Source organism: Manduca sexta, chromosome 2, assembly GCF_014839805.1.
Source record: "Manduca sexta isolate Smith_Timp_Sample1 chromosome 2, JHU_Msex_v1.0, whole genome shotgun sequence".
NCBI lineage: Eukaryota > Metazoa > Arthropoda > Insecta > Lepidoptera > Sphingidae > Manduca > Manduca sexta.
This window is the reverse complement of record NC_051116.1, coordinates 2198513-2226311: the sequence shown is the minus strand read 5'-3', so window position 1 is coordinate 2226311 and position 27799 is coordinate 2198513. Positions and strand designations below refer to the sequence as shown.

The 27799-nt window shown below is 38.1% G+C and overlaps 1 protein-coding gene across 3 annotated transcripts; it reads right to left on the bottom strand.

The window, feature by feature from the left end:
• Window positions 1-586: 586 nt before the first annotated feature.
• LOC115450864 (heterogeneous nuclear ribonucleoprotein U) lies at window positions 587-27618 on the bottom strand. Of its 3 annotated transcripts, none has more exons than XM_037437010.1 (28): window positions 27311-27618; window positions 24239-24366; window positions 22558-22826; window positions 22120-22160; window positions 21787-21977; window positions 20937-21068; window positions 20012-20122; window positions 18575-18668; window positions 17539-17675; window positions 16995-17100; window positions 16474-16586; window positions 15267-15424; window positions 13911-14100; window positions 13416-13577; window positions 12520-12655; window positions 11935-12022; window positions 11459-11585; window positions 9228-9350; window positions 7675-7803; window positions 7094-7262; window positions 6770-7015; window positions 5970-6126; window positions 4701-4867; window positions 3675-3796; window positions 2806-2908; window positions 2102-2283; window positions 1601-1666; window positions 587-946 (listed from the first exon to the last, which is right to left on the bottom strand). In XM_037437010.1, exons 1-28 carry the CDS (start codon window positions 27438-27440, stop codon window positions 884-886), a joined length of 3840 nt encoding a protein of 1279 aa, XP_037292907.1. In that variant the 5' UTR covers window positions 27441-27618; the 3' UTR covers window positions 587-883. The 3 variants fall into 3 exon arrangements, with proteins under 3 accessions (XP_037292907.1, XP_037292908.1, XP_037292909.1); XM_037437011.1 differs by having other exon boundaries at window positions 11935-12019; XM_037437012.1 differs by lacking the exon at window positions 20012-20122.
• Window positions 27619-27799: the final 181 nt, after the last annotated feature.

Sequence of the window (27799 nt, the reverse complement as noted above, 5' to 3'; positions counted from 1 at the left end):
TGCTTTTTATCTAGTTTTCTAAGCCTCGTGGCAGCTCTAAACAGTATTCTAAAAACGTTTGCAGAGGGTAAGGGTTGTTGATCTGTTTGGGGCGAGTTGTAGTGGCAATATTAGTCTAGTACCTATTTTGTTCTCTCAAATATTTCACTATCCTATGGAAATTTGTTCTTAAATAAATTATATGATTTGATATCAGCTGAGACACTAAAGTTTAAAAGTCAAGATTTTATGCTATTTTTTTTAATCTTTATTTAAGGAGCTTGGTCGTTCTTTCAAGACTATGTCACTCTGTACAAGTTTTACCCGTGCCTATAAACTTTTGATTAAATCAAAATATTTTTTAATAAAGCCTTAGCCTCTTATGCTGCTATTAAAGAAACAGACATCTCAAGTGACATCTTAAGATTTTTATTTATATGACAAATTTTGATATCCGAGTTTAGTTTATAACAGCACCAACTCGACTAATAAACTGACAGATCAAATGTTGTTTATTAAATATTTCAATACCTCAAATGACTAAGAGACTACTCAAAAGTGAGCTTTTAAAATCCATAAAGAAATCATGATAAATAAAACACACAAGTAGTATCATCATTTATTACAATAATATAACCCAATTCATTCACCACTGCTCCACCGTTTGTACACACAAGCCTCGCTCACTCAACCATTCGCATCACTTAGTCTACATTAACCTATCTAGGTTTAAAACAGAACGCCGTTCTAAACCGTAGTCCATGCTTATACCGAAGAGTTTGGTTGGCCGAGTCTCACAGACGTGCGGCGCCAATCCTTACGACTAAACAAGAGGGCGGTCACTAGTGTCCCCACCCGGCGCCACTCGCGGATACACGCGGAAGTGCGGCGCTGCGCGTGCGCATCACTTCTTGTCGCTCGCGCCTGCGCCCGTGTTGCCAGAATTTGCCGAATTCGCGCCACAGTTCTGGGGGAAAACAATTAATTAGGATCATTTTGGTAGTATATAATGCATTGTTTAATAGTTTGGGAGGTAACATTGTTTTACATTCAATTGTTATATTTTTGTCACTTCAAAATAGCACTGAATATTCCTACGAATTGTTTTGTTTAATTTATACATTATTACTTATGGTTATAAAATATTAAAATCTGGATGACACTATTACAAATTATTTAATGTCCCACTTTGTACGAACTTGCCATTTATTAGTTTGTAAGTAGTTACGTAAAATGCAGTGCATTACAATGTATATAAATACACTTGACGGGCAACGCATCAATCGGTCTATATAATTTAAAAAAAAGTTATGCACATTCATTGTGATGTCAAAACAATAAATTTTTCACAAATGCAGTCGCCGGAGATGTCCCGCTCTGGCGTGTGGCGCCGCGATGCGAGTGAGTAAGACAAGCTTCAAACAACACGGCAGACATGTGCGAGTAGAACGCGCAATGCGTCCAGAATAACGTGTTAGATAGCCGCAGACAACGTGTAAAATAAAACTTGTACATAGTCTTTTGTAGAAATAACTGTACAATTTGCTGTGACGTCAGCACACGCCGTTAAATTGAAAAAACGCACTATATTATTATTTGTTAGAAAGTTATAATTTCTCACCTGATAGTATTGAGCCCAAGCTTGCACGTCTGCTGAGTTGCCCGCTTGCTGGTTGCCTTGTTGATACTGTAATAATATATAATTAATAATTTATTCATATAATAAAACAAGGTCCCCCGTCGCGTGAGCTTGAACGCTATAAACTCTAACACTACTATGTAGATAGTCTGAGACGCGAACAAAAGCCAATATTTAAAAAAAAAATACGACATACATTGTAATGATGACTCAGTAATATTTTATTCATTGTTTATGAAAGATAAATATCCCACCGCTGTGCACTGGTCTTTATTACAAAGACGTTATCACACGCACACACACACCAATTCAAAAATATCAAAAACCTAAACTGTGATTTCCGGTAAAAATATTCGTTTCCATGGATAATTTTTGGCACAATGTTGACAGAAGTAAAGACGAGTTTGTGGTTTCATTTATTAAAGCAGTCTAAATGATCTTGTGTTCCTATACAAAGCATTTCATACGATAGTGTCCACTTACCCCGGGCCACTGTTGCTGTTGCTGTTGCCACTGCTGCCACTGGTACCACTGCTGCGCGGTGTAGTTGGCGGGCCACTGTTGCTGCTGGCCCTTGCCCTGCGCGTGTTGTTGGCCCGCGCCGGCCGCGCCGCCCGCCGCCCCTGCGTTGCCCCAGTTACCCCAATTGCCCCAGTTGCCCCAGCCTGTTGTGTGCGAAATATTGATGAGTTACAAAATTGCCCAGTAGGTTAATCAATGCTAAGGTAAAAGGAGAGTAATATTTAACGAAGTAAACTACAACGAGAAAAAAACGTTTCCAAAACAAATGGATCTACCATTAGATTGGGAGACACACATTTTAACTTATGACACCCTTTTTATGCTTGGAGTTAATAAGAGTCAGTGTTGTAACTTTTGACGATTTAATGGATGTTATGCTTGTTGTCAAAATATTCAACTGTACAGTGTATATTGTTGCACCCTTGGTCAAATGGGAACATACATGGTCCTGACAAGCCCTAATCTCGACCCATAATTCAAGCCACACTTCATAAATTTAATTGTTTATCGTTTTCGTCCAATCTACTTACAGATATTTCTAACACCTGGAATTCGCCGTTCGTACATAACTAATCCAAATCACCTCCAGGACTTGTCAAAAGCATTTTGCTGAAACTCCACATTGACGATGAGATTATCTTTCAATCAGCTACAGATTACAGTACCTTGATTCTGGTTCCAGTTGCCCCAACCGCCCCAGTTGCCGGCCCACTGGTTCCACGGCTGCGAGCCCTGTTGGTTCTGTTGCTGGTTCTGGTTAGGTCCGTCCTGTAACATCACATACAGTGAAATGGTGTAAACACGACATGAACGAAGAAATGTGGATGGAAACATCCGCGTGGAAGTTCTTCCCAGAAATAAAACTAATTTATATTTCTTATTGGGCAGTTTTGCGGGATGTACAGTACCATACATTGTCATATTAATCCAATTGATTTATGTGTGTGTAAAATTTCATCCTAAGTTATCAGTAATTTCTATTTACTTTTAACCGTCCAAAAAATTGCGAACATGAATGCTCGCAGTTTAATGTTGTAATTGGTGTGGGGACGACTAAGCTATTTATTTTGCTGGACTGGGGCTATAAAAACATTTTATAGTAAACCAATGTGCAATAATGTGTAGAAGACTGTATGAATACTATATTGGCTCTTCTAATGCATTCCATTGTAAGTGCAAGAACTCCTTCGCCATTTATAACTTCACAAGACATTCGCATTATTAATAAGCAGCAGGGCGATCAAAGTGCTCCATTTTATCTAACCAGAGGAAAATACATTTGGCTGTGGTACTGATATCGGGTGGATCAAGTGACCTTTTTAAAAAAGAACATCAATGAAAAGAACATTTAATTCTGGAGATAACTGAGATTGTTGCGACTCAATGTAAAGTCGATCCAAACAACTGGCTTTTATCGAATGCCGAGATTGTTTATACTTAGAATTGGAAATCGGTTTTCCATTGCGTTGACGCCAATGCCAATTCAACATTTTTGTTTCATTCGCGACTAATGCAAGTAGGTGTATAACAGTACCTTCTGGTTGGGCCCGCGTCCCTGCTGCGGTGCGTTGTTCCTGGCGGGCAGCATGGCGCCGCCGCGGTTGTTCTGCACCTGTCCGCCGCGCTGCCACGAGCCAGCGCCCGCGCCGCCGCCACCTGCACACAATCAGGTTATTATAATAATATAATGGATACACTTCACTGTATTGGGTGGTGAATATGTAATTTTTTGAATTGGGGTAAATATCTAATAAGAGTCGTACATGATATCATACACTTATGATTTCAAAGCAAGAAATTTCCTAAAGTATATTTTACGTTTTCAGAACGTATTATTAGTTAGGCATAATTTATTTTTGTCAGGGAACAATAGTAGTGCGGGCTCGTAGAGTAATACTTTGTACTTGGAATTAACGAGTAAGGTATACATGTTTATGCGTACTCCTGTCATCAACCGTTAAAAGACTTACTCAACACATAAAGTTTCATAAATTAAAAAGTTCGTCAGATATAGTTATAAAATACTCAGTTTATCACTACAGAGCAGCGGTCGGCAACACGCGGTCCGCGAACGTTCTGTTTGTGGCCCGTGATTGTTTTGTAACAAGGCTTAAATATCAAAATAAATGTATTAAATTGAGAGTAAGCGCATCTAAAGCAGGATTTCTATGTTTAATGTTATACGTATGACCCGCCTTTAGTTAATTCTGCCACCTTGTGGCCCTTGGCAGAGGCGGCCTTTGGGGGAGGCGAACCGGACAACCGCCCGGGGCTTCGCGCGGTGCCTCGTAGGATCTTTTATTAACGTTCTTACCGATGAAACTGTTAAAACTGGGCAACGTTTTTTACTCTGCTCGGGGCCTGGCGTCTGTTTCTTTTTGCTTTCGCCTGGGGCCTCGCATCATTTAGGGTCGTTACTGGCCCTGGCTACCAATAGGTTGCCGACCGCTGCTATAGAGCGTTAATGTGGGACGGTTAATAGTCATCCCGACAAGAGTTGAGAGCGTCGGTGTGGGCCGGTGAATAGTCCCCGACATGAGACAGTAGAGCGTGCGGTTACCGTGCGCGTGCGGCACGCGCTTGTCGGCGCGGTCGTGCGGTCGCGGCGGGCGGTCGCGCGGGAAGCGCTCGGCCGCGCCGCGCGCCGCGCCGCCCGAGCCGCGCCCGCCGCCGCCGCCGCCGCCGCGACCGCCGCGGAATCCTTCGCGCTCGCGGCCGAACTCTCCTCTGCAAACACATATTTATATAAAACATTTTGCAAATTATACAATATCACGTTATTAAGGTCGTAAGGTAACGGCGTAAAGGTGGCAGTCACTGTAGAGGAACAGATGGTTGCGTTCCTCTACAATAGGAGAGGAGAAGATATCCAGTCATGCTCTGCTCTTCGCGAGCGATCTGGGTCAAATATTTTAGTTTACAGATACTATATTACTGTGTCACGGCGTACAAGAAGTCGCCACTATACAGAAACAAATGGTTGCGTTCCTCCATGGTCATGAATGTCGCTTGTAAATGGCCGCAGCCACTCCGACGGTTTCTAGTCAGAGGTAGTATACATACTGCGCGTGGCGCAAACACTGCTACCGCAAATCAAAATTGTCTATCGCTATCTAGTGTAATTATTAGACATTATTCCCTAATTATAGATATTCATATCACAATTCCAACAATGTTTCAGTTCAAAAACACCATAAATATGCTATACTACACTTTAAAATAGAACGTCGAATCTTATGATATTGCATAGTCGATGCATTTTCGCATAACACAATATTGTATATACATGTCATTTGACTTTAAATAAATAATATTTTATCATTCCACTGTATATGATTGAAAGCATATTACAATACATCAAGAGAGTTTACTATATTTTCTCAAACTATTCAGACTTCTCATTATCCTCCATTAATATTAACAAACCTTATAAAAGTTAACACTATAAAACTAAGTTTAAACTAGCATGATCTCGGAATACATTGAGCAAGACCTTCCAGAGGCATTATTATGAACAAAAATATTCAATATTTCTATACAAGTCCGGCTGCAAGTGGTGCATCAAAATATTTGCAGAAATCAACTTGCCATAAATGTTTACAAGGTAAAAATCACATATAACTATGTACCGTCTCACTGCTGGTCACGGGCCCCCCTTTACTACTGTGAGGGATTAATCCTTAATACACCACGCTAGCTTAGTGCTGATTGTTAATGTTCACACACCCTCAAAATTCCTATAGAGAACTTCTCAGGTTTCCCCACGGTGTTTTCCTTCACCGTTAAAAGTAGTTTTGTTATTAATATAAAATTCGTCTAAAGAACTTACCGCGCTGGCTGTTGTCCCCAGCCCCGGTCGAACCGCGTGTTGGTGGGTCCAGGTCGGTCGCGAGGCGGTCCCCAGCGCCCCCCTCCGCCGCGGCCTCCCCCACCAGCGCCCCATCTGCTGCCGCCGCCGCCACCGCCACCGCCGCCCCATCTGTCATCTAGCGACCAAACATTATTACAATATATTTATATTTTAGGTAGGCAGGTCTTATTATTACTTTCCATTGGATTTAATAATTGTCAAACGCCTTACCTATATAGGTATGATAAAGGCAGCTCCTGCTTTTTTAAAGTCCGTTAAAAAGTGTTAAGTTTTTAATCTATTGAATGTGTAATATTCAAAAATTTTGTGACTCTAGCAGGGTTAACACGTATGAAGCGGTTCGACTAAGTATTCCAACATAATATCACAAACAACTGAATATTGTGTAAAATCTTATTTCCATTCTATCTTTAAATAACCGGCAGTTCTATCTGATTCTTAAAGTCTTGAGCGTTTATAGGTGCTGGAGGTTACAAGGAGAATTCGCCTGGCTAGATACCATCGCAATGTCTAGTTCTACCGTCAACATTATACCAGCACTGTTGTGTTCTGCTTTAATACTTTGTAGTAAGTGTAATAACTGAACATTATAAGACGCCTTAACGCCTCAGGGTAAGGTGTGCAGCGGAGTGCCACCCAGTGCTTTATAATTCAATCTCCAATATAAATTCAATATCAAAAATTACGGATAATCATATGCTTTAACATAGCCTGCTCATATGTTCAACATTCGAATATAAGACCTGTGGCATAGTTACCGTTGTACTGGTTGGGTCGGTCGCGGCGGCGCTCGGGCGGGCCGCGCCGGTCCTGCGAGCGCGGGCGCTTGGCGGCGGGCGCGTCGCGCGAGGCGGAGCGCTCGCGCTTGTCGCGGTCGCGGCACACGCCGGCCGCCTTGGCCTCGCGGTGGTAGCCCTCCACGACCCGGCGCGCCTCGTCGCCGCTCAGCTCGGGGTACAGCACGTCGTCGAGCCACGAGCACTTGTCGGGCAGCGTGAAGTTGGCTGCGGAGTGAAGTGATGTGAGTGAAGTGAGGTGGGCGGCGCGGTGGTGGTGGTGGCGGGCGGCGCGACGGTACGAACCTTTCATGTCCACGACCGCCCCGTCGGGCACCTCCTTGCCGTCGGCCTCCTCCCTGCGCTTGGATCGTGCGCGGTAGGTTTCGTCGTCGGTGACTATCACGACGGCGACTCGCCGGTAACCGTCGAATTCCCTCAACTTGCGCCTCTGGGCCGACGGATATACGTTGGTCTGTTTATAACCCCGCGAGCGATATCGAAATCGCGTTATGTATCGCCGTTCGTTCGTCGTTCGTCGAGTCCCGCCGTAGATTGTGATGTGAAGCAAAACATTCTCATTATATGTATTGTCATGGTGCGTCCTCGTCATTATTTGTGTTTAGTCGGCAGTTCGACACCTAGAACAAGCTCAATAGAGATCCCATTCGCGTTTATTGTTCGGTTGTGGGGCCGCACACTACCTCCGCCGCTACTCACCGCCGCACGTCGCGGAAGCAGTGTGGCCGAGTGTTACGTGTTAGCGTCGCTTACACTAGGACGTACCTTGCGCCGGCGCCGGTAGTACGGCGGTGTGTGGGGATGGGTGATCTCGATTGTTCCTGCAGTAAGTGTCCTGCCCGCGGGAGGGGCGGAGCGGCACGTACCTGGTCGAGTATATAATTCCTCCTGCGTCCGCGTGCGATTTCCAACAACTTTAGCACGCACTTAGCGCACTTGGAGACCATAGCGTCCCACCTGCCCTCGTACGACGTTCGGAAGGGCTTACAGTCCACCTGTGTCGACGTACACACATACAGTAAAGGTATCGCGGCCGTCGCGAGCGCTTACGCTAACTTATATCTAAGGTATAAAGTGCTGCGATACCAGGGACGATCCTCGCTGGCGCGTCTCGAGTACGCACGTCCTCTTCGCCGGCGATCCACTGGTATCATTTAAACTACCCGTTGACCGCTAAAGGTCCAATATTTTTGTAGGTGTATATATTTTTTTTTTGTTTTGTTTTTGTATAATTTTTTTTTAATTATTGTAGATATGGCACCCTGTTGAAAATACAGACGGTCATTAGTATCAGTTTTTATTTGTTGTTTTCCTTTGTTTTTCAAACCTCATTACGCTGGAAAGGAAAGCTTTATTAGTTCGTGTGTTGTGCGAACGGGTGTGTAGGAATTATAATGAATTGTAATTGAATAAAAAAAATGTTGCAGTGTCCGTACGAGGGGATCCAGTGTCATCCATACAAATATTTTCATGAAACATCCTTGTAAAATCTCCTTCCGTAGTACAAGAACGAAGGTTAGGGGCGCATGAATGTTGAATTTTGCCGTTTAATTTTATTTCTTACCATCATCATGTGAAAATAATAGTCACGTATTCGTATTTTTCTCCTAGATCTTACCTTTTTTTTTTATTGGTTTGGAAAAAAATATTAGAGAAAATATAAACTAAAAAGACAAACATAAATTAAATACAATGTGAATGAATATAAAAAACCCATTAATAGATAAATTTACCTTCTGAAAATAGAAATACCAAATGCATAACCTATAAAAAAGGAATTTTATCACTTCTGTTGTTTAGTATCACTATATACGCAAATTTTACTTTTTTTTGCCTTAGTACACAAAGGGGCGGGCGGTTCGTTTATCTAAGCCGCTGCCTAAATGGAGGTGAGCACTGTTGAGCATCAATACGATACGGGCTTTGAATGAATCATGCGCACCTACCCTTATCATTTTGCATTAGTTTATACTTATTGTACAAACACTGCAACAATGGCATCATTTCAGAACGTTATATGTAGTAGCTTTAGTTTTTAATTACGTTATTGTGTCATAACTTTTAAATTTATAGGGAGATCTGAAAAGGTTTCCGGGATAGTTAGGGGAGTATAATGCTTGTATATAAAGGATTTTAACATTTATTTATTCGGTCCTTCGAATCCGATATGAACTAGACAATTTGATGATCCTATAACCTTACCTTACCTACTACTTTGACTCGAATAGCTTGCACGTAAAAAAACAGTAGAAAATAAAATTCCAAAAAAAAAATCAAAACAAAAATATATGGAATTTTTTAACTGGGAACTTAGCTTAAAATTCGCAAGTTTCACACAATAACGCAGTATTCATTTGTCAACAAGCATTGAGTGTGTGTGTGTGTGCGTGTGTGCGTGTGCGTGTGCGTGTGCGCGTACCTGCATGTCGTGGAAGAGCGTGCCGGTGGAGAGCACGTTGTAGCGCCGCTCGGGGTGCTGCTCGCAGTGGCGCCGCGCCCAGTGAGTCTTGCCCACGCCCGGCATGCCCACCATGAGGATCACCTGACACCACATTAAACGTTACTGTTGGAACAATGTTAAACATAATGTTTGTGGCATAATGTTTTTGTTGCCTTTGTCTTGTGAATATAGTTTTATAGTTTTTACTCTTTGGTAATTGGTAATGGCTGTATAGAATTTAAATTTAAAAGCTTTCTGTTGTTTCTTGTTCTTATAATAAAACAGTTCGTTTGTTTGGTATCCGTGTATAATTTCAACAGTTACAATTAATCTTTAAATTTTCGCGAGATCACATTATCCCTACCGCCATTGGAGAGTTGAGTAAAACGATTATCTTGGTTTCTCGGGTGTTACGACCCAATGTTAACGCTAGGGAATATAGCATAGGGAATATTTGCATTTTTCAAGCAAACATTGGACAAAGTAACATTATGTAACCTCTACAGCGGCATATTGACCAAAACCGAAGGTGGCCTTCGTCTAGTTGGATATAGGTAGGCAATTAAGGTTCCAGTAGATTGTTGAATTCCCAAAAAACTACCTCAATCTTGGACTTATTTTCAATACTTATTTTTAACGTTAGTTATAAATCTCTGTGTAATATTAGTTTTACCCATTATGTTTATTTGCTGAACACTTATTATAATATTAGAGAAATACTGTCCCATGGGCATAGGCTGTTTTACTAATAAGGGGAATAGTGCACCATTTATCGAATAACAAATCTTTATCATTTCAGTAATTTCATAACATTGTCGTATACATGGTCTAGAAACAGCACACAGCGTATATAGAGTGATATTATTTGTTAGATATTGTATATATTGCATGCAGTACATTACGATTCTACGCGACAGGTAGAAGGAAATTCATTCGTCTCAAATCGTAAACGCTCGATATTCTTGCTGCATTTTTATAGTTTTGGATATGTAACATAGTGATACTGACAAATTATCGTGTTTTAAACGTTTTCCATTCCAGATTTTTCTCTTTCACATCAGGCATGACAAAAAGCCAAATATTATATCTTTCGATTCCGCAGATATTGAATTCGATTGATACTTACCTTTTAAACAGGTCGGCTCCATTGAATATTGAATATACAAATTAATTTACATTGAAATACATAAACGATTCCCCCCTAACCGAATTTCGGCCACAGCGGCAAATCTCAACAGAGATCAGCCACGCAGGAGATATTATAGTGCACAATACACAGGTGCACTCACTGTTCATTCACTCTCATAGTCTGGTGAGACAATATATTCACAAAAATAGGTAAATATATATTATATTATTATTGGAATATTATATATACGATTTTTCGTGATAGTCAGATATTTAATTTCGCATAGTATGAACTAGCTTTTGCTTGCGACTTGACTCGCGTGAAAGCCCGATCTTGGATAAAAATAGCCCATAGACTCGGAGACAATTTAGGCATTCATTAGTAGATCAGAAATAGAGCAGTAATTCTAGCTAAAATTAGCGCATCCAAATAAAAACCAACTTTGTTCATGTAAAGACTTTAGTCAGAATGTTGTGAGATTATATCTGTGAGAAATCGTAGCAGGCTTTAGTACTACTGGATCATTTGTACTTTATATATCATTTTATCTCATTTCGAAAAATTAGCGACCAAATTCGACTGGATTTCATGATGATCAGGGAAAAATCAACCTATATAAATGGATTACATTTGAAATAGTAACCAATAATCATATTCTTTGACCTTCACCATCAGGCAGGTGTCAATTTGACTAGTCGATATAAAAGAGTCGAATAACGAATTTCATGTCGTTGTTTTACCGTCGTTTTGAATAAAGGTTCCCAATAGACTTTTTCAATCAGTTGCAAAAAGGATCCAATTAGAATATATATTTTTGAATGTTTTGACCAATGCTGTGATAATTAGTCTGTTTCTCGGTGTTTACGGCATGACAACCTTCATAATGCATAGGCATAGTTGAGATACAACTGTAATTAAATTGGCTGCTGTATAAACAAAGCCATAGATAACAAGATAAGATGAAACACTATGCATTCGGTCGCACTGAGCGTCCTCGTGGTACTGTTTGTGAATACATCTCAAAGACGATCAAGGGTTGTTTAATCCCTTATCGTGTATGCGTGAAGTGTTGGGTCCGTACCTCGCAGTCGGCCCTGGTGGCGGGGCGCCGGGGCCCGGGCAGCAGGTGCGCCAGCGCGTCCTTCAGGAACACGTAGCCGGGCAGCAGGCACGCCTCCGCACCCTCCAGCTCTTCTTCCACAGTGTACCTATAACGCAAATAGAGCTCCATTAAAGACTGCCCCCTTTTTTGTAGACGTTATTTATCTAAGGACGGAGCAATGCTGTGATAACAAGTCTGTTTCTCAGCTTTGTTCATCTGACGGCTTGCTGTTTGTTCAGCTTTGTCCATATAACCCGATTTTTGCTGGGTTGTCTTTATGTAAAATCTAATAATTTGAAGGATTTGTAGACCACATTTATACATATCAGTACCTATATGTTGTGTCGGGATCCCTTTCGTAAAATTTTAACCTTTCACCACTGCTCTACACACCTCGTATCCAGTCTAAATACACCAAATTAATACTACATATCATAGTTACAAATATAACATACCTAATAACGAATTTTATTTTCTTGTCGAGCACAAGTCCTTTGTAAACTTGTTCCTCGGTGACTTCAGCCTCGGCAGTGTCGCCTTCTGCTGTCATACAAAATATATATATATATTTATAGATTCCTATATATTTTTTTTCATTTCCATCAAACACCTATAAGGTTTTAGTGTATATTTTTGATGTGTTAAAATTGACACCATTACTGGTGAACTGGGACATTTTAGGATCGATTTCCATCTCAGATGGCACTTTGTGTTTTTTAACTCAATTTACCCAGGACATATTATGTTGAGATAAAAAAGACAAGACCAAAAAAAAAAAAAAAAAAATCAAACGTCATTACAACATGAAACATTAAAAGGAAGTCACCACTACTCCACATTCGAATGTGATGACATCAACATCAGCCCTGTATTATATACTGTCCCACTGTTGGGCACGTGCCTCCTCTACTACTGAGAGGGATTATCCCACTGCCACACTCTCCTAGTGCAGATTAGTACCAGGCTAGCGTGGCAACAGAATAACAGCAGACGGTAACGCGTCGACAATGACAATTTTCTATATATATTATTTTCTATACCTGGTTCCGCCTTCACAGCCTCTTCATTCTCCTGTCCCTCAGCAGGCTGCTCGGTCTCCATCGGTTCAGGCTTCATGTCCACCTTCGGTTCCGACGAGTCCTGCGAGTCGTCCGCCTTATCGCCATTTTCTTGTGGCTGTAGCAATTACATTTACATTTACAATTACAATACAATACAAATACTCTTTATTGTAATCATTGTTAATTAGAGACACACAAACAAGATTAATACATTTTCTTGATCAAATTCAAAATTTTGGTGTACGATAAATCTTAGATATACGAGTAATGCTTGTAGACCTTCTGCCAAATATTGTTACAGGTAAAAAATATCGATATATCCAAAATCGGTGTGTATTTCTTCATAGTTATCGATAAATTATTTAGACATTTAAATTGATCATCATTATCGATACAATTTGTAATTTAAATTGATTCAAAATATATTTTTTATATGAAATGCCCAACTGCAAGCTCACTTTTCCTCAAATAACATTTTACTAATATAAATCATAAATAATTCCGAATTATGAATGGTCACAAGTAACGTAAATATCCAACGAATGGTAACAGTCTTTACTTATCTTACTCAATAAACCAATGATATAAGCAGTTCGAGAAACAGTATGGAAGACTGTTCCCAGTGTCGTTCCTTGGGAGAAGCCTATCTCGAAAAATAGTATAATAGGCAGTGACGTGGCTTCTATGAGTACCCGGGCAACAATTATAGTCTGAGTATAAAATTTGTTAATGTAAAATAAAATTCAAAACGAATTCAATGTAATTTTATGAATTAAATAATTATGAAAATAGAAAAAGCTGCAGTCAGGCTAAGCCGCTTCTGATATGTGCTGGTAATGATTCCCTATAATATCTCCTTCACAGCCACAACTCACCTTATCTTCCTTGTCATCTTTATCGTCTTTCTCTGTGTCATCGGCGCTGTCCTCTTTTTCTTTCTCTTTCTCCTTCTCGGCGGTATCCATCTCTTCCTCGCCCTTCTCTCTTCTCTCCTTCGCTTCAGCTTCTTTCCTTTCGCGTTCTTGTTTTTCACGTTCCTAAAAATTTAATCGAGAATTTTTAGTAACATAGTATAAGGATTAAATCTATAGTTTTAATAACGATAAAATTGAGGCTATATTTTAAAGGTTTGAGATTACTCCCCTTAAATTCCTCTAATCATCATGGCATGGCATTTGTAATTAAAATTTTAACTCGATGATTAATCTGACGATTATGATTATTATGGTGATAATCTGATGTTTTTACTATAACACAGGTAAATATACCAATAAATATAATAAAGTTAACAATTTTAGTTGTAATTTTTTTGATTATCTGTCTGGAGGTAGCAGTTAGGATTGTATATTGAGTGTATTTATATAAATTACCTCTTTCTTCTTCCTCTGTCGCTCCTCCCTCTCCTTCCTCTCTCTCTCCTTCCGTTCCTTCTCATTCTTGGCGGCCTCCTCTCTGCGCCGCTGCGCCTCCGCATCCATGGCTTTCTTCTCTTCTAGGACTTGCTCGATCGGTATCTCTAAACGCTTGCGCACTATCTTTGTCTTGGTCAGCATGTTGTATCTTTAAATATAAAACAAAAAATATATCCTTATCGGTTTAGTAACATCATGACTCCTAGAACGGCGAGTTTCATTTCAAGTTTGGGGCAAAAATTATTAATTAGAAAACACACCCGATATACCAAAAAATATATTTTTATAAGTATATTTTAATTAATAACAATACACTATTGTTAGCAAATACTTAAATTTTATATTAAAAAAAAAACAATTAAAACGACAAAAAGTATAATTCTTTTCACAATTATTTTAAATAAATTAACAATAACGCCAAAATACAGCTTACACACTTATTTATTAAATTTAATAGATTTTATATACGATCGACAAGAGTTATGACCGAGAAGTGAACGCTGCGCGTGCTCGACAAGGAGTGAAGTCAAACGGCGCGCGCGCCTTCCGTCCAAGACTGAGTCGATGACGTCAGCAGTCAGACCACCGCACGATCGCACGATCACGTGATGCGCTGGCCACGCCCATTCCTCGACTATTTTACGCTAATACTATTTATTAAACCTATTTGAATTCCTCTATCGCTATATTGGGACATAATATCAATCGCAAACTCCAAAAATTTTCCAATTAGAAACTTATAAACAAATTCTTTTAAAAAACTATTGTTTATTTTTTTCATATACAAAATGTAATTTCGCTTGCGATCCCACACATCACAGAACGTGCCGGAGTAAATACGAAGTATTTTTATACCTGCCGAGAGATTCACAACACAATATAAATGCGCCATGTATTGAATACCGACAGGATAATTTGGGATTTGAACCTGCGACCTAACAGTGTGAATCGAGTCTATAACAACTGCGCTAATTCCGCAGTGGCGTAATGAACGTAATATGATATCCCTTCAAGATATTATAGATGCAATGAACTTTCATAACTATAAACGTATTGCAGGGGCACTTGTCGATCAACACGTGATGTGATGTTTTTATATGTTTAAGTTTATGCCGGCCAGCACCGTTAGAAATAAAAAAAACAACAAGACTGTGTCGTTTCAATATAATTGGTCAAGTAAAAATAACATCATATAGTAAGGCTTTGTATGTGCATATGCCTGTGCTCTTTATAATAATCGTATTACTATTAAGCGTATCATTGTTTAAATTACATTTTTCCAGACAAACTTCAGATTTAGTTTGTTAATCTCACCTGTCATATCCAAAGTTGACCTTGTAGCACATGTTCTTGGTGAGGATGTGCGGGTAGAGTGGCTTGTCTCCGAGTACCTCCTTGTCGAACTCGTGCGCCACGCCTTGCTCCACACCGTTCACCGTGTACAAGATCTTGCATGGGCTCGACTCCAAATCCTAGAATGCCAAATTTCATGACATATTTTTTTTAAAGTCAGTTATATTATTTAGTTTGTAATAAATAGAATTGATTGACTGAACAATAGGGTACCGGACTCATTTTTGTTCTATACTATTATCAAATATTTACATAATATAAATTATAACACAGAAGGAATTATTAAAATCCGGTAAAAAATCAACAAGTTATAAGTCTTTGAATTTCGGTGGAAGGGGTAATTAACAAGAAACAGAAAAGTGTCGAAATATCCACATGTGACGTCATCGGGAATTACGACGCGTGCGAAAAAAAGTGATGAAGCGATATCCCCACATCGCGCCCACTTCTGCATATTACAATATTTTAAATATGAATTACTCGCTCATTTTTTAACCAATTGTTATGCAGTTTTCGCAGGAGTGCTTCTTTTTCGTATTATTAACCATTACATATAGAATAATGTACAAAATCAAGCATAGGCCGGTCCCCTATTCAGTTATACATTATTGTTGCGTAACTTTATCCGTTTACGCAGCGCACGCAACGGAAGCTCTCAAAGGGAATAAATTTTCCCCGTTTTTGGAACATTTTCCATTGATGCTCGGCTTCTATTTGGACATAGCGTGATATTACACAGCCTATAGCCTTCCTCGATAAATGGGCTATCCAACACTGAAATAATTTTGCAATTCGAATCAATAGTTCCTGAGATTAGCGCGTTTAAACAAACAAGGAAACTTTCTAGCTCTTTAACTTATATGTTAGTATAGATTAAAGCTATTTTAATATAATTAGCGACTACCTAGTATCTACAAACACTGTGACACATGCACAGTGAACACAACACTCAGCAACCCAATACATTTACAATGATTTTAAAATTTAACTATTTTCCGGATTTTACCACAGCTTTTATATTATAATTTTCTCCCGACGTTTCGAAGACTTTGCAACCTTCATGGTCATGGGACGGATTGAGGTGTTGGTCATCCGCGAATTTAAAGTTACAATATCTACCTACAGTGTACAATTATACAAGTTTTTAATTTACAATGGTGTAACTGACCAGGTAGACGCCGACGACGTCCTTCTCGTTGAGCGCCTGCCCGTAGTCGCTGAACTCCGCGTTGTGCACGGCGCGGCCCGAGCTCTCGTACGCCCAGCTCAGCTCGCCCTCGCCTGCAACACATTCAGGTTCAACAATCATGCTCAGTATATGGCTGTTCGTCACAGCGATGCTTGTTTATTCGTGACTTTAAAGTACTAATGGCAACGAAAGACATTGCATCCCTTAAATAACAGCCAACAGATATTTTAGCAACCACCCAAGTAGATAGTAAGATATTAACATTTATACACTTTGTAATTGCCTGTATTTAGAATAAAAAAAAGTCTATGGTCCACCCTTAGTACTCTCAAAAACCGGGATGGTTGGCAATTACTTAGGTAGGCCTACAATCAGCAGTGGACCGAGATAGGTCAATTGATTGGTTGATAGTCCTCCCACTGCATTCCATGTGATATCTAGTAAGCCTAATATAATTTGCCTTCTTTAAACATATAACAAAGAAATAAGATGCATCTTACCAAGGTGCAAGGAGGAGTCTTCAGTAGACCATCCCATCCTTAGGCCAGATGTGATAACATCCTTCTCCAGCGCCTCTGTCGTCGTTACCACGGCGCCCACGCGCACCTGCACGGAACACAACACTTATTAATAAATATAAAAGTTTTTTGTCTCACAATTAGAACTATGACAAACTTAAAGTTTACTCTGAAGTCAACGTCAACGACAAACAAGCATGCACACTGTCTGTATATTACATTACTCATACGAGCACATGGTTCCAATGTGCTGTGAATGTGTGTGTATTAATTACTAATCCAACAAATTAGACTCAATTCCAGTTTTGATCTTCACTCTCTCTAGACTGTGAGAGTCAAACGTCCATACTCACACACAATACTATGAGAACTAGCCAATCTTAGCACACCTGTATGCAGTGCAAAGGCAAACATGCCGAAAGTACTGAGAAGCCCTTAGCGAATCAATGTTTGTGAATACACGCGTCAGACTGATTGCTGTTGAGATCAGATGTTGGATTGTAATGACGCGGCTAGCGCTGCGCACCTCGTACATGAGGCGGCCCGACACGGCGCCGTGCGTGGCGCGGACGCCGGCCCAGGCGTGCGCGAAGGCGCCGTCGGTGAGCGGCACCACGCTGTTCAACCCCGGCAGCTCGATGTACTGGTTCAGGGAACTGTCGTCTGCGAAACAACACAACATATACATTCATAAAACACAATTCCATTATTTATTTTGGGATAACAACCGCTGCATCAACATTAACATGAATGTACAGCCCACATTATCCACAAATTACTACAAAACAAATTACCATAGATACATAAATATCAAAAATGATTGCGACTGCAATATTTCGCAAATTGATATTATGTACTTGTCTATTGACTATGTATATCTTAAGTCATACTGTGTGTTGATTGTAGCCTAAATAAACTTTTTTATCTATCTACATGATTATCGGTGTCATCTACTGAGTTGACTACGTCGTTGGGGAAGTTGTATCGCGTGCGTGGTACTACTATGACGCTAAATGCTAGAATCCCGTGTTGGGGAGAGTGATATCGGGTTTTTCTAGTGTGTCATCCCGGAACTAAAAAATGTGGGTGATAAATGGCAGCAGGTCTACCCCTTATTACATGGAACCTAACATAGCTGGCGAATTGTGGGTGGACATATCTACATTGCCTAAAAAGACCCTGAAAGGGTGTAAATACATATTGAATCCAATATTATCAACCTTCAGTTTACCACAGAGATCATCAGTAACTTCAGTTATTGTGCTGTAGTATAATTATTCTATATGCTTCTTTGCCTAATTTAACAGTGTAGTTCACGGATGGCCAACTTTAATCAGTTTACATGTAATTATATTTGGGAAAACAAATGATTATAGGCTTGTAACATCCAGCACCAACCTCATTTTGTAATAAACCATGCAATTTATTTCTATAATCACTTCTTATTTCATATTTATGCCAATAACTATTGGCGTGCTCGAATAATGATGTGGAGTGCCAATCGTTCGCCATCTCTGGTTAAGTGTGTACATTTATAGTATGCAACAAGCATTTATACTCACACCAAGACAGCGTCACAACTTCATCGTTGATCTCTGGCTCTTCTACTTTGGCCTCCGCCGACTGCGAATGCTTTCTGCCTTTGTCATGATGCTCCTGAAAAAAAAAAGTATTTTAAAATGGTTTTAATAAATCATTGATATCTACATATAAATAAATGGAATACAATTCTTGTTAGTAATGCCTTGCAATGGAAAATAGGATAAAATAATAAAAAAATATGATTTTTTAAATATCTACTATTTGTAATAATATTTAAGATACTACACAGTGACCACAGTAGTTAATAAAATTATTTGTTATTGAACTATGAAAACTGTCAATAAAAAATTGCATTAATATTTTTTGCTATCCGCAAGTCATAATGCAAAGTAATATTAGTTTTCTTTTGTAATACTTTTCATCTTTAAAATTATCTACGATTTTTGATATAGTTAAGTAAGTTAATCTCTTTATATTGTAGCCTTTTGATTTTTCTAGTAAGAGTTTAGCGGTAACTAAAATTTTATCCCTACCAATGCCTAAATAAATATTTTGAGAGATATATCAAAACCACCTGCACAGGTGGTACGCTGCATTTTGTCATTATAACAACTTTTTCCATATAACGGTGGCAGTTTACTTAATAGCTTGTTAGCTAAAATGTTTCTAAAGAGACCATTATGTATCAAATACGCAACTTATTTAATTCAACCTCATTGCGTCATTCATAATCGCGACGTAGATACGCAAAAAGGATCCGATCCACAGTACGGTCGAAAAAGAACCAAGTATGCCAAATTAGTTCTAATCTATAAGGTCTATATTTTCCATTAGTAAAAACATCTCAGTCAAAATATCTTACTTTGAACTTTTCATTAACAAAATTAAAAATGAAATATCAATGAGCAAAAATAAGACTTCAATCTTCGCTATTTCAAAAGTTTAATTTTGTGGGCTGGATCCTTTTTACGTATCTACCTCCAATGGAACTAATAAAATCTATATCGATAACCACTTACGCAGGTGGTATTTTATTCGCGTACTTTAAAGCCTGACCAGGTAAATAAAAACCCTCGCCTTGTCGTAGTAAAATATTGAGCTAATTTCTTGTGCCAACTATGTTTCAAACGAAAAAGAAGCAACTGTTTAATGAGGTTTTTTATTTTCCTAGTCAAGCCATAAAGTACACACTACCCATCCAACAAATTATGTTCGTTGATGAGTGGTGTTTAAAAGAAAATTTTTTTTAATACGCTAGTTATTATTCAAAGTACCGTCATTTTTTAAGCAAATTTTCTAAATTATTTCATGAATATTTATAGAGATAAAATAACCACTTTGTTTGGCACTATCATATCCTATACTTCAAAGCAAAGAAATTATTTGCTCAGAGAGACAACTATGAATGAAAGAATCTATATATATAGCTAGACGTTAAAGAGACGGGCAATAATCACCTCTGCGGGTGGCGTCAGAATCTCATTGGTGGCCTCAATGCTCCTATAGAAGTTGCGCCATCTCGCCTTTTTCTCTTGCTTCCTCTTCAGGCGTTGGTACTTTATAGGGTCCTTAAAAGGCAATACCATCATCACAATACATTCACACTGAGGCACACTAACTCTAACTAGAGGTGGAGCTACCGCCGTATCAATGATACGGGGCCCCGAACTCTAGGGGCCCTATGGCCCTTGTCAATAAAAAAAGGATTTTAAACTAAGCGGGCGCCCAAAAGTTCGCACTGCCCTGAAGAGCCCCCAACAAATATACATATAGAACCCCTCTATGGCGAGCTACGCTACTGACTCTAACCAATGTCTATTGAAGTTAACTGGACAGATTCGATTGTACCATCCACGTCAATCATACGTTTACGTTTTAATATTAACAAAGGCATGATATATCGTAATTTTAATAGTGGCGGTTTTATGTTAGCAAGAAGGCCAACTTGATTCGTTTTTAAATAAATTCGCCCCGTGTTAATGGGACCTAACGGGGAAATCCGAGTATAACATATCCTTGCCTATCTCAATCAATAAGTTGCAATATACAAAAACTAGTCATTTGTCTTGAACGAAAGCGCCACTGTTTTCTAAATTATGTATCCGTTTAGTATAATATATTTGTATTACGCGTGTTAGTAATATAATATTGTTAGTAATAGGTTTACGGCAAAATTAACGTCATGAGGCAATTACGCAGGCCGGCACAATAGTAACTATCGACATATATACCACTTAGAAAAGTACTATAACCACTAGTCATAGTGAAAACTAAGACATTCTATATTAATTTGAAATTAAAAATAAACATTAGTAATTACTGGCCATAATCAACATAGCCAGTTAGAAATTATTATAAAATACACATGAGCAATGTCCTTACTTGGCTCATAGCTTCTAATTTCTGGGCTTCCTCGTCCGCCTGTTGTTTCTCGCGCTCCAATCTCTCCTGTTCCTTGATTCGGAGTCTCTCGTTCATTTCCTCCCATTCTTCCTCCTCGGTTAGTGGCCGTTTCTGTACAAAACATATTTATAAAATACACTGCAAATGGACATTAGTCTAGGCAATCTTGAGACTTGAAATGTTAAATTTCATAATACCCCGTACTGTGGCTACAACATCATTAAAAGTGGAACTGTACCATTTATTCTATCTTTAATAGTGGTCCCCACTCGAGGCAAGTCTCGTGCGGTTAGTCGTCCCTCTAAAAACGCACCGAGGCATAGAGCATTTGTCTGAGACAGAGAAATGCTCTGTGAAGACTGCATTAAAATTCAATCAAAAATGAGGCAGTAATTCAAATTACAAATATTGCTACGTGGAGGAGTGGGCGTGGAGTGGGGATATCGCTCCATCTCTTTCTTTCGCACGCATCGTAATGCCCGCTGACGTCACATACAAGTATTTCGTTTCTTTTCTGTTTTTTGACACTCACCCTACTGCTACACCCTACTACCAAATTTCAATGGCTTATAATTTATGGATTTTTCAGCGGATTTCATTGATGTTTTCTGTTTTAGAATTTATACTCCGTACATATTTTATAAAAGATATAAAAAAAAAATAGTCAAATTTACTTTATTTATCCTATTTACTCTCCCAATACATTTCCCAACCTACTGCAATCATTAAGCCAACACTGACTTGTATGCTGTTTGCTGGAGTTCCTAGTAATACAGCCGCACAACCCTGTCCCCTCCAAAAAATTAAAATGGTATGTGTGATATATTACCTTTTCGTCACCAGGAGCCTCTTCAGCCTCATGCTCTTTCTTCTCCTCACCCTGATCCTGGTCCATCTGTTCATAATCACCTTTCTCTACTTTCTCTTCACTAGTTGTCTCCGGTTCTTTTACAATATCATCATCTTCCCGATGATCTTTCTTTATCGGTGATGATTTGACCTCCTGGGTTTCCATTGGTTCTGTTGGGAACAAGTGATAATGCTTAGGCTGGTGTATAAGACATACACAAATTATATAACACTTTAATGAGTAAAATGATTCAATAGTTTCAGTTTTGTGTTCAGTTGGGTTGTAGATCATATAATGTAGTTGTTTCCTTACCTGATTTCTCTTCAGAAACTTCCTGAGGCGGTTCTTGAGGTCTGGAAATATAAATGGCCGATTACCAGATCTGTTGATTTTTTAAGATTTACGATGAACATTCCGCTAATATTCGGTATTATGCTGCTTTTTGGTATTCGACAAAAACTTTTTGGTCGTCAAATAATTAGTAAAATAAAGTTTTATTTATTTAATTATAATGTATTTTCTTGTAATTAACAAAGTTGTAGAATGTAATAAACATCTTATTCGACTATTCGACCAAGAAACCCACTGAATATATAATGCCAATCTAAATTTAATTTTAATTGGCAGGCTTGTAAAGTTATCAATTGCTTTCATTTGATGTAATATGAAATATTAAAAAGAAATAATTATATCAAACCAATAAAAAAAAATCATTGGTGACAAAACACTGAGACACTATGTGTTACATACTTGACAGGCTCCGGTTCCTGTTCGGGCGCAGGTTCGGGCTCGGGCGCGGGCGCGGGTTCAGGCGCGGCGACGGGTTCAGGCGCGGCGATGGGTTCAGGCGCGGCGACCGGTTCGGGCGCCTCTTGCGGCTTCGGTGGTTCAACAGGCGCATCAACCTTCGGCGACTTAGCAGACTCTGAGTCGGAGTCCAGCCCAGGAGAGTAGCGCTCGGCGCCATCGTCCTTCACTTCCTCCCGAATAGGCTCGGGTGGTGGCTCCTCGCGAACGATCTGGGTCAAATAACATAGTTTACAGATACTATATTACTGTGTCATGACGTATAGGCAGTCGCCATTGTAGAGAAACAAATGGTAGTATTTCCAATCATGGGGATATTGCGCCTGACCGGCCGCGGCCGCTCTGACGGTTCCTATTCGGAGGTGGTATATATATTGCACATCGTACAAATTTTGCTATCGCAACTTATAATCGACTATCGCCATCTAGTGTGATTATTGGGCATTATTTTCTAATTGTAAATATTCATCCCACAGTTCCAGTGATGTTGACGAGATGGCTGTGTATACTTTTGTGTTTGACTACGTTTTACTAATAAAAACAAAAACACAACGAAAAAGAATCCTTCTATGAAAACAATGTCTTGAAATTGGTAAATATATGCGGTAAATAACCTTTCTAATTTTAATACTTCACTAGATTTTAAATATTGCAATTTTTTGTAAATAGCAATAAAATAAAATACTATACAAAATATTTTGGTTGTGGCTTTATGTAACAACCAAGTAATTCACATGTATATTAGTCAACCTTCCAAAAGTCATATTAAAGGTCATACTAACTGAACAATGTATGTACTGATAAATCAGAAAATAACACAACAATTGTTTTATAATCATCTCGGAACATTAGTTGTTTCCTCCTTCCTGTTGTGTGATTTAGTAATACATATTTTGTATTTATTCCTAACTTTGATGCCTTGCACTTAGCCTTTAGAGAATATAGTTTAAAATTAGCCATTGACACATCATAATGAAAATACACATGCATCTCATTTCATTTGTTATCATTGTGTTTTTTATTTACACAATGAGCTCAAACACCTTGTGCCAAAAATGTTAACAGATACAAAGTTGTTAAGCAATTATTTCTCTCCATTTTGCTGTTTTAACTAAAACAAACCACATTTTATAACATTACAAATGGTATTTGTGAGAGGCTATTTATTATTCTATTTATAATTCTCTACCATTCAACCTTTATGGACAGGACGAAAGATTAAAAACAGGACACATTTGTGTCTGTCGCTGTTTCTTTAAGGACCAATCCTTATACCTTAAACATTCTCTACTACCTTTTGCTCGCGGCTTCGCTCGGGTGAAGGAGTTTTCCGGGATAATTTTTTTACAGACTTACTTGATATATATCATTATGTTATGACCAAATTACAACAATCATTATAAATTGTAGCCTATGTGTTATTCTGTATAACCAAAATTACTGTAAAGTTTCATCCAAATCTGTTTAGTAGTTTTTTCGTGAATGTGGAACAAACATACATGCATACATCCATCCTCACAAACTTTCGCATTTATAGTATTAGTAGGAATAGGATCTCATTTTTAGCTTATTATTTGTAAGTTTTGCATGATAATGTTTTGAGTCATGGAATCGCTTCTGATACCTTGGCAGGTGTGGCGGCGAGCCTGGAGGATGAAGACCGCCGCGTGGTCCTCGCCGCAGGCCGCCGCGGCGTTGCCGGCTCGCCAGCGTCCTCGTTTGTGGTGTCCAATATCGACGTGTCCGGTAAAGCTGTGTGCACAAACAAGTTTTTTTTTAATAATAATAATAAAATGAACAATTTGGTAAAAAAAAATGTGCAAATGTGACTCAAGCTTTCGTACCAAAGGTCTGATAATTCATAACTTCTTTTTATTTTTATACAGGTATGGTAAAAAGAAACCCACTGAACCTTATTTGGTTGGGTCACATCCAGATAGTACTAATTGATGTGAGACAATTATCCCTCCCCAATTGACTCAATAATGCTGGCTTGTTTAAAACTTTACATTTTATCTAATTAAATTTTTTCAACATTTACTTAATTATTTTATGATAACTAATTTAGAGGTCATTTATAATTAATATCACTTATATGCTTGTTACTGAAAAGACATGATAATTAACATAATGCAATTACAATACTATTTAATGGAAACTCATTAATATTTATAGAGGTACAGACAGATTACACAATTGGGAATGATAATAGCTGTAATGTATGAAATATGTTGTAATTACGATAATTATTTAAATTTTGGGTCGATATAAATGTTTAGTGTTGGCTCGTTTAACACAAAAACTAATGGAATTTAAAGAAATTTAGTTTTATTTTCACTAACAATTCTACTGTGATACTATGTGACTGGAATAAAGGCGACTAATCATATCTTAATGAAATGTAATTTTTGAAAGACGACCACCCGATCATGTTGCGTTTGCCTGTTTAATATCACTATTTTTTTTTTTTCGTTTCTCATGATTGAAAACTATGTTTGTAAATGTAGGCGAATGCACGCTGTACGCCGTTATTTAAGTATGAATCTATGTTCTCTTTTATTTGCTATCGCTAATTTTATTTTTATGCCGCTCCAGGTTTAGTCGATTGGATTCCATCTTATCCCATGTTAACGGTGATGTGCGTGCATTAGCTTATATAACTATTGTGACTATGTACAAGAAAGACTTGGAAAAAAAATACAAAAGAAGTACTGAACAATTGATGACAAAAAAGAAAGCCCGGAGTTTCTTTCTGCCTTTCTTCTTCGGGGTAGTCATCACTTAGGTAGCCAGTGAAAGGCTGGTAGGTTAGCTAGGCTAGGGCTCATGTCCTCGCCGGTGAGGATCGCGACGCGTTACCCTTCTATTTTCCCCCTACTTGCCAGCCCGAGCTGGTTACTTTGGTTTGTACCTTGTCTTTTGTATAAACTTTATCCCTAATTTAAAATGTCCATAGTTATATAAGTAATTTTAATAGTTGTTTAGAAATAATAATTATTCTTATTCTTTGTTTTGACGTATCATAAGTGCAACTTTGTTCGCCTACGTGATAAATAAAGTATTTTATTTTTTTTATTTATTTTTATTTTATTTATTTTAAGGTTTCTGGGATGAATATAACTTATTTATAACTCATTGATCCAAACATAGTTGAATCATATATTATTTCTACATCATGGACAAACTTCACTCAAACTATGTTACATGTTAGACATGACTTAATCTGGATGAACTTTTAGTTAGGGAAATGAGTTTGGTGTTCAGTTGATATCAACCTAAATGGAATAATTTTTTCACCTGAGTATTTGATATCATTTTCAACATGATACCTCTCCACATAATAGAGAAAGTGTTTTAACAGACAGAGAAAAAATAAATACTATAAGAGATACTTTTAAGCTGCAGACCCTCAAAAAATTTCAGTTTTGTTTATAATCCCCTACAATTTCAAGCTCGCTATATGATGTTCCTATGTAATAATTCTGCCATATTTATTGTATTATTATGATTGGCAATATGTGCATTATCAGATAAACTACATTCTAACATTATCTTGATAAGATTCCTTATCAGATTTTAAGTAGCATAGCTTCTGTATGCACTCTCAGAAAATTTCCATAACACCATCCTGGCAGAATCCTGTAAATCATCACTGATCTGACCTACTATGTCATCCTTACATAATTTATTCAATAATCTTGTACCATAGTCAAAATGACATAAAAGTCAAACAAATATTGTTGATACGCTCCATAAATGATTGTATGTAAGTGAACTTAATGGCATAGGCAAGGGACGGCAAGCCAATGGCAATCATCTCAGAGGTGACATGCTACAAAATAATTTTCAAACAATATGTTACAAAAGTGGTGTTCTATATTTGACTAGCTGAGAGCCATGTATGGAGGGCTATAGGCAAAATATGTTCATAAATAATGGCATGTTGACCCATAAAGGTTCATTATCCCCGCCATACATATTCTCTAAATATGTACCCACTTATACAAATCTTTTGTATTTGGGTAATTCTGTTGTATTATTTACGTGATAACAGTAACCATGTTTATAATGTTATATAATACAAATAACTATTTGCTGTTGTTAGGTCAGAAATGAGTTGTAAATAGATATTTTTAATTAATGGCTTGATAATTTTTACTTATTTAGTACAAGGCTGTGGATTACACCTAATAATGCTTTTATTTGATAACATTGTACTATATTTCATTATATGAGTACCTTAAGATTGTGTTTTGGAGGGAATTCTCACGCTCAGAAATTCATAATGTCCTATTATGCCATTTCATTTGCTAAGTTGTGGCAAAATAACAAGAATAGTTCTATACAATTCCCATACAAGTCAAAATTATATTCTCTAAGAATGATAAACAAAATGGATATGTGTTTTTTTTTTGTTAACTGATGAGTCCGCCAATTTCCGCTGTCAATAGGTCATTTTGGATCCCTGTACTACTATGCGTGGTGAAAGCATAATTTAACGCGTAAATTATATTACACACACGTGACGTCACCCCAAGGCAGAGTATACACAAAAAACACAAACCCGCCAATGATTTTTCGTGTATTGGACACGTGCATCATTATTGCAATGGCATAGTTTAGAACACAAATGTTTGTTATTTTACACTTATATGCAAAATATTCGTCATATATTGTAAAATCAATCAATACTTACTTTTTCCAGTCATAGATTCTAAAGCTTTTTTCAATCTTTCGACCAAAGCCGGCTTGTTCCCTTTGGTATCCAATCCAAGAGCACCAAGCTCGGATCTTAGATCCACAACTTTCATTTTAGCCGGATCCATAATTGTTTATTTATATTTCTCCACTGTGCAAGTTCCAATTTCTAACAGTTAACAGTCAAAAATCACAAATTAAGTAAAATTAAACATTACTGGCGTATATTCACAATGAAAAGCGCCAAACAAATCCAAGATGGCGTTTGGCGGCGCAAAGCAGACGGGATACTAGTGAGGGACTCAAACGGAGTTTTTTATCGAGTCGTCAGTCACTGCTTAAACTATATTTATTGTCGAGCACCATTTTAAACAGCACTAAAAATGTAAAATCGCCAAGACTAATAATTTTAATAATGATTTTATTACTGATAAAATATAAGAAACGTGATAGTAAATACGCCAATTTATAATAATCGAGTAACACT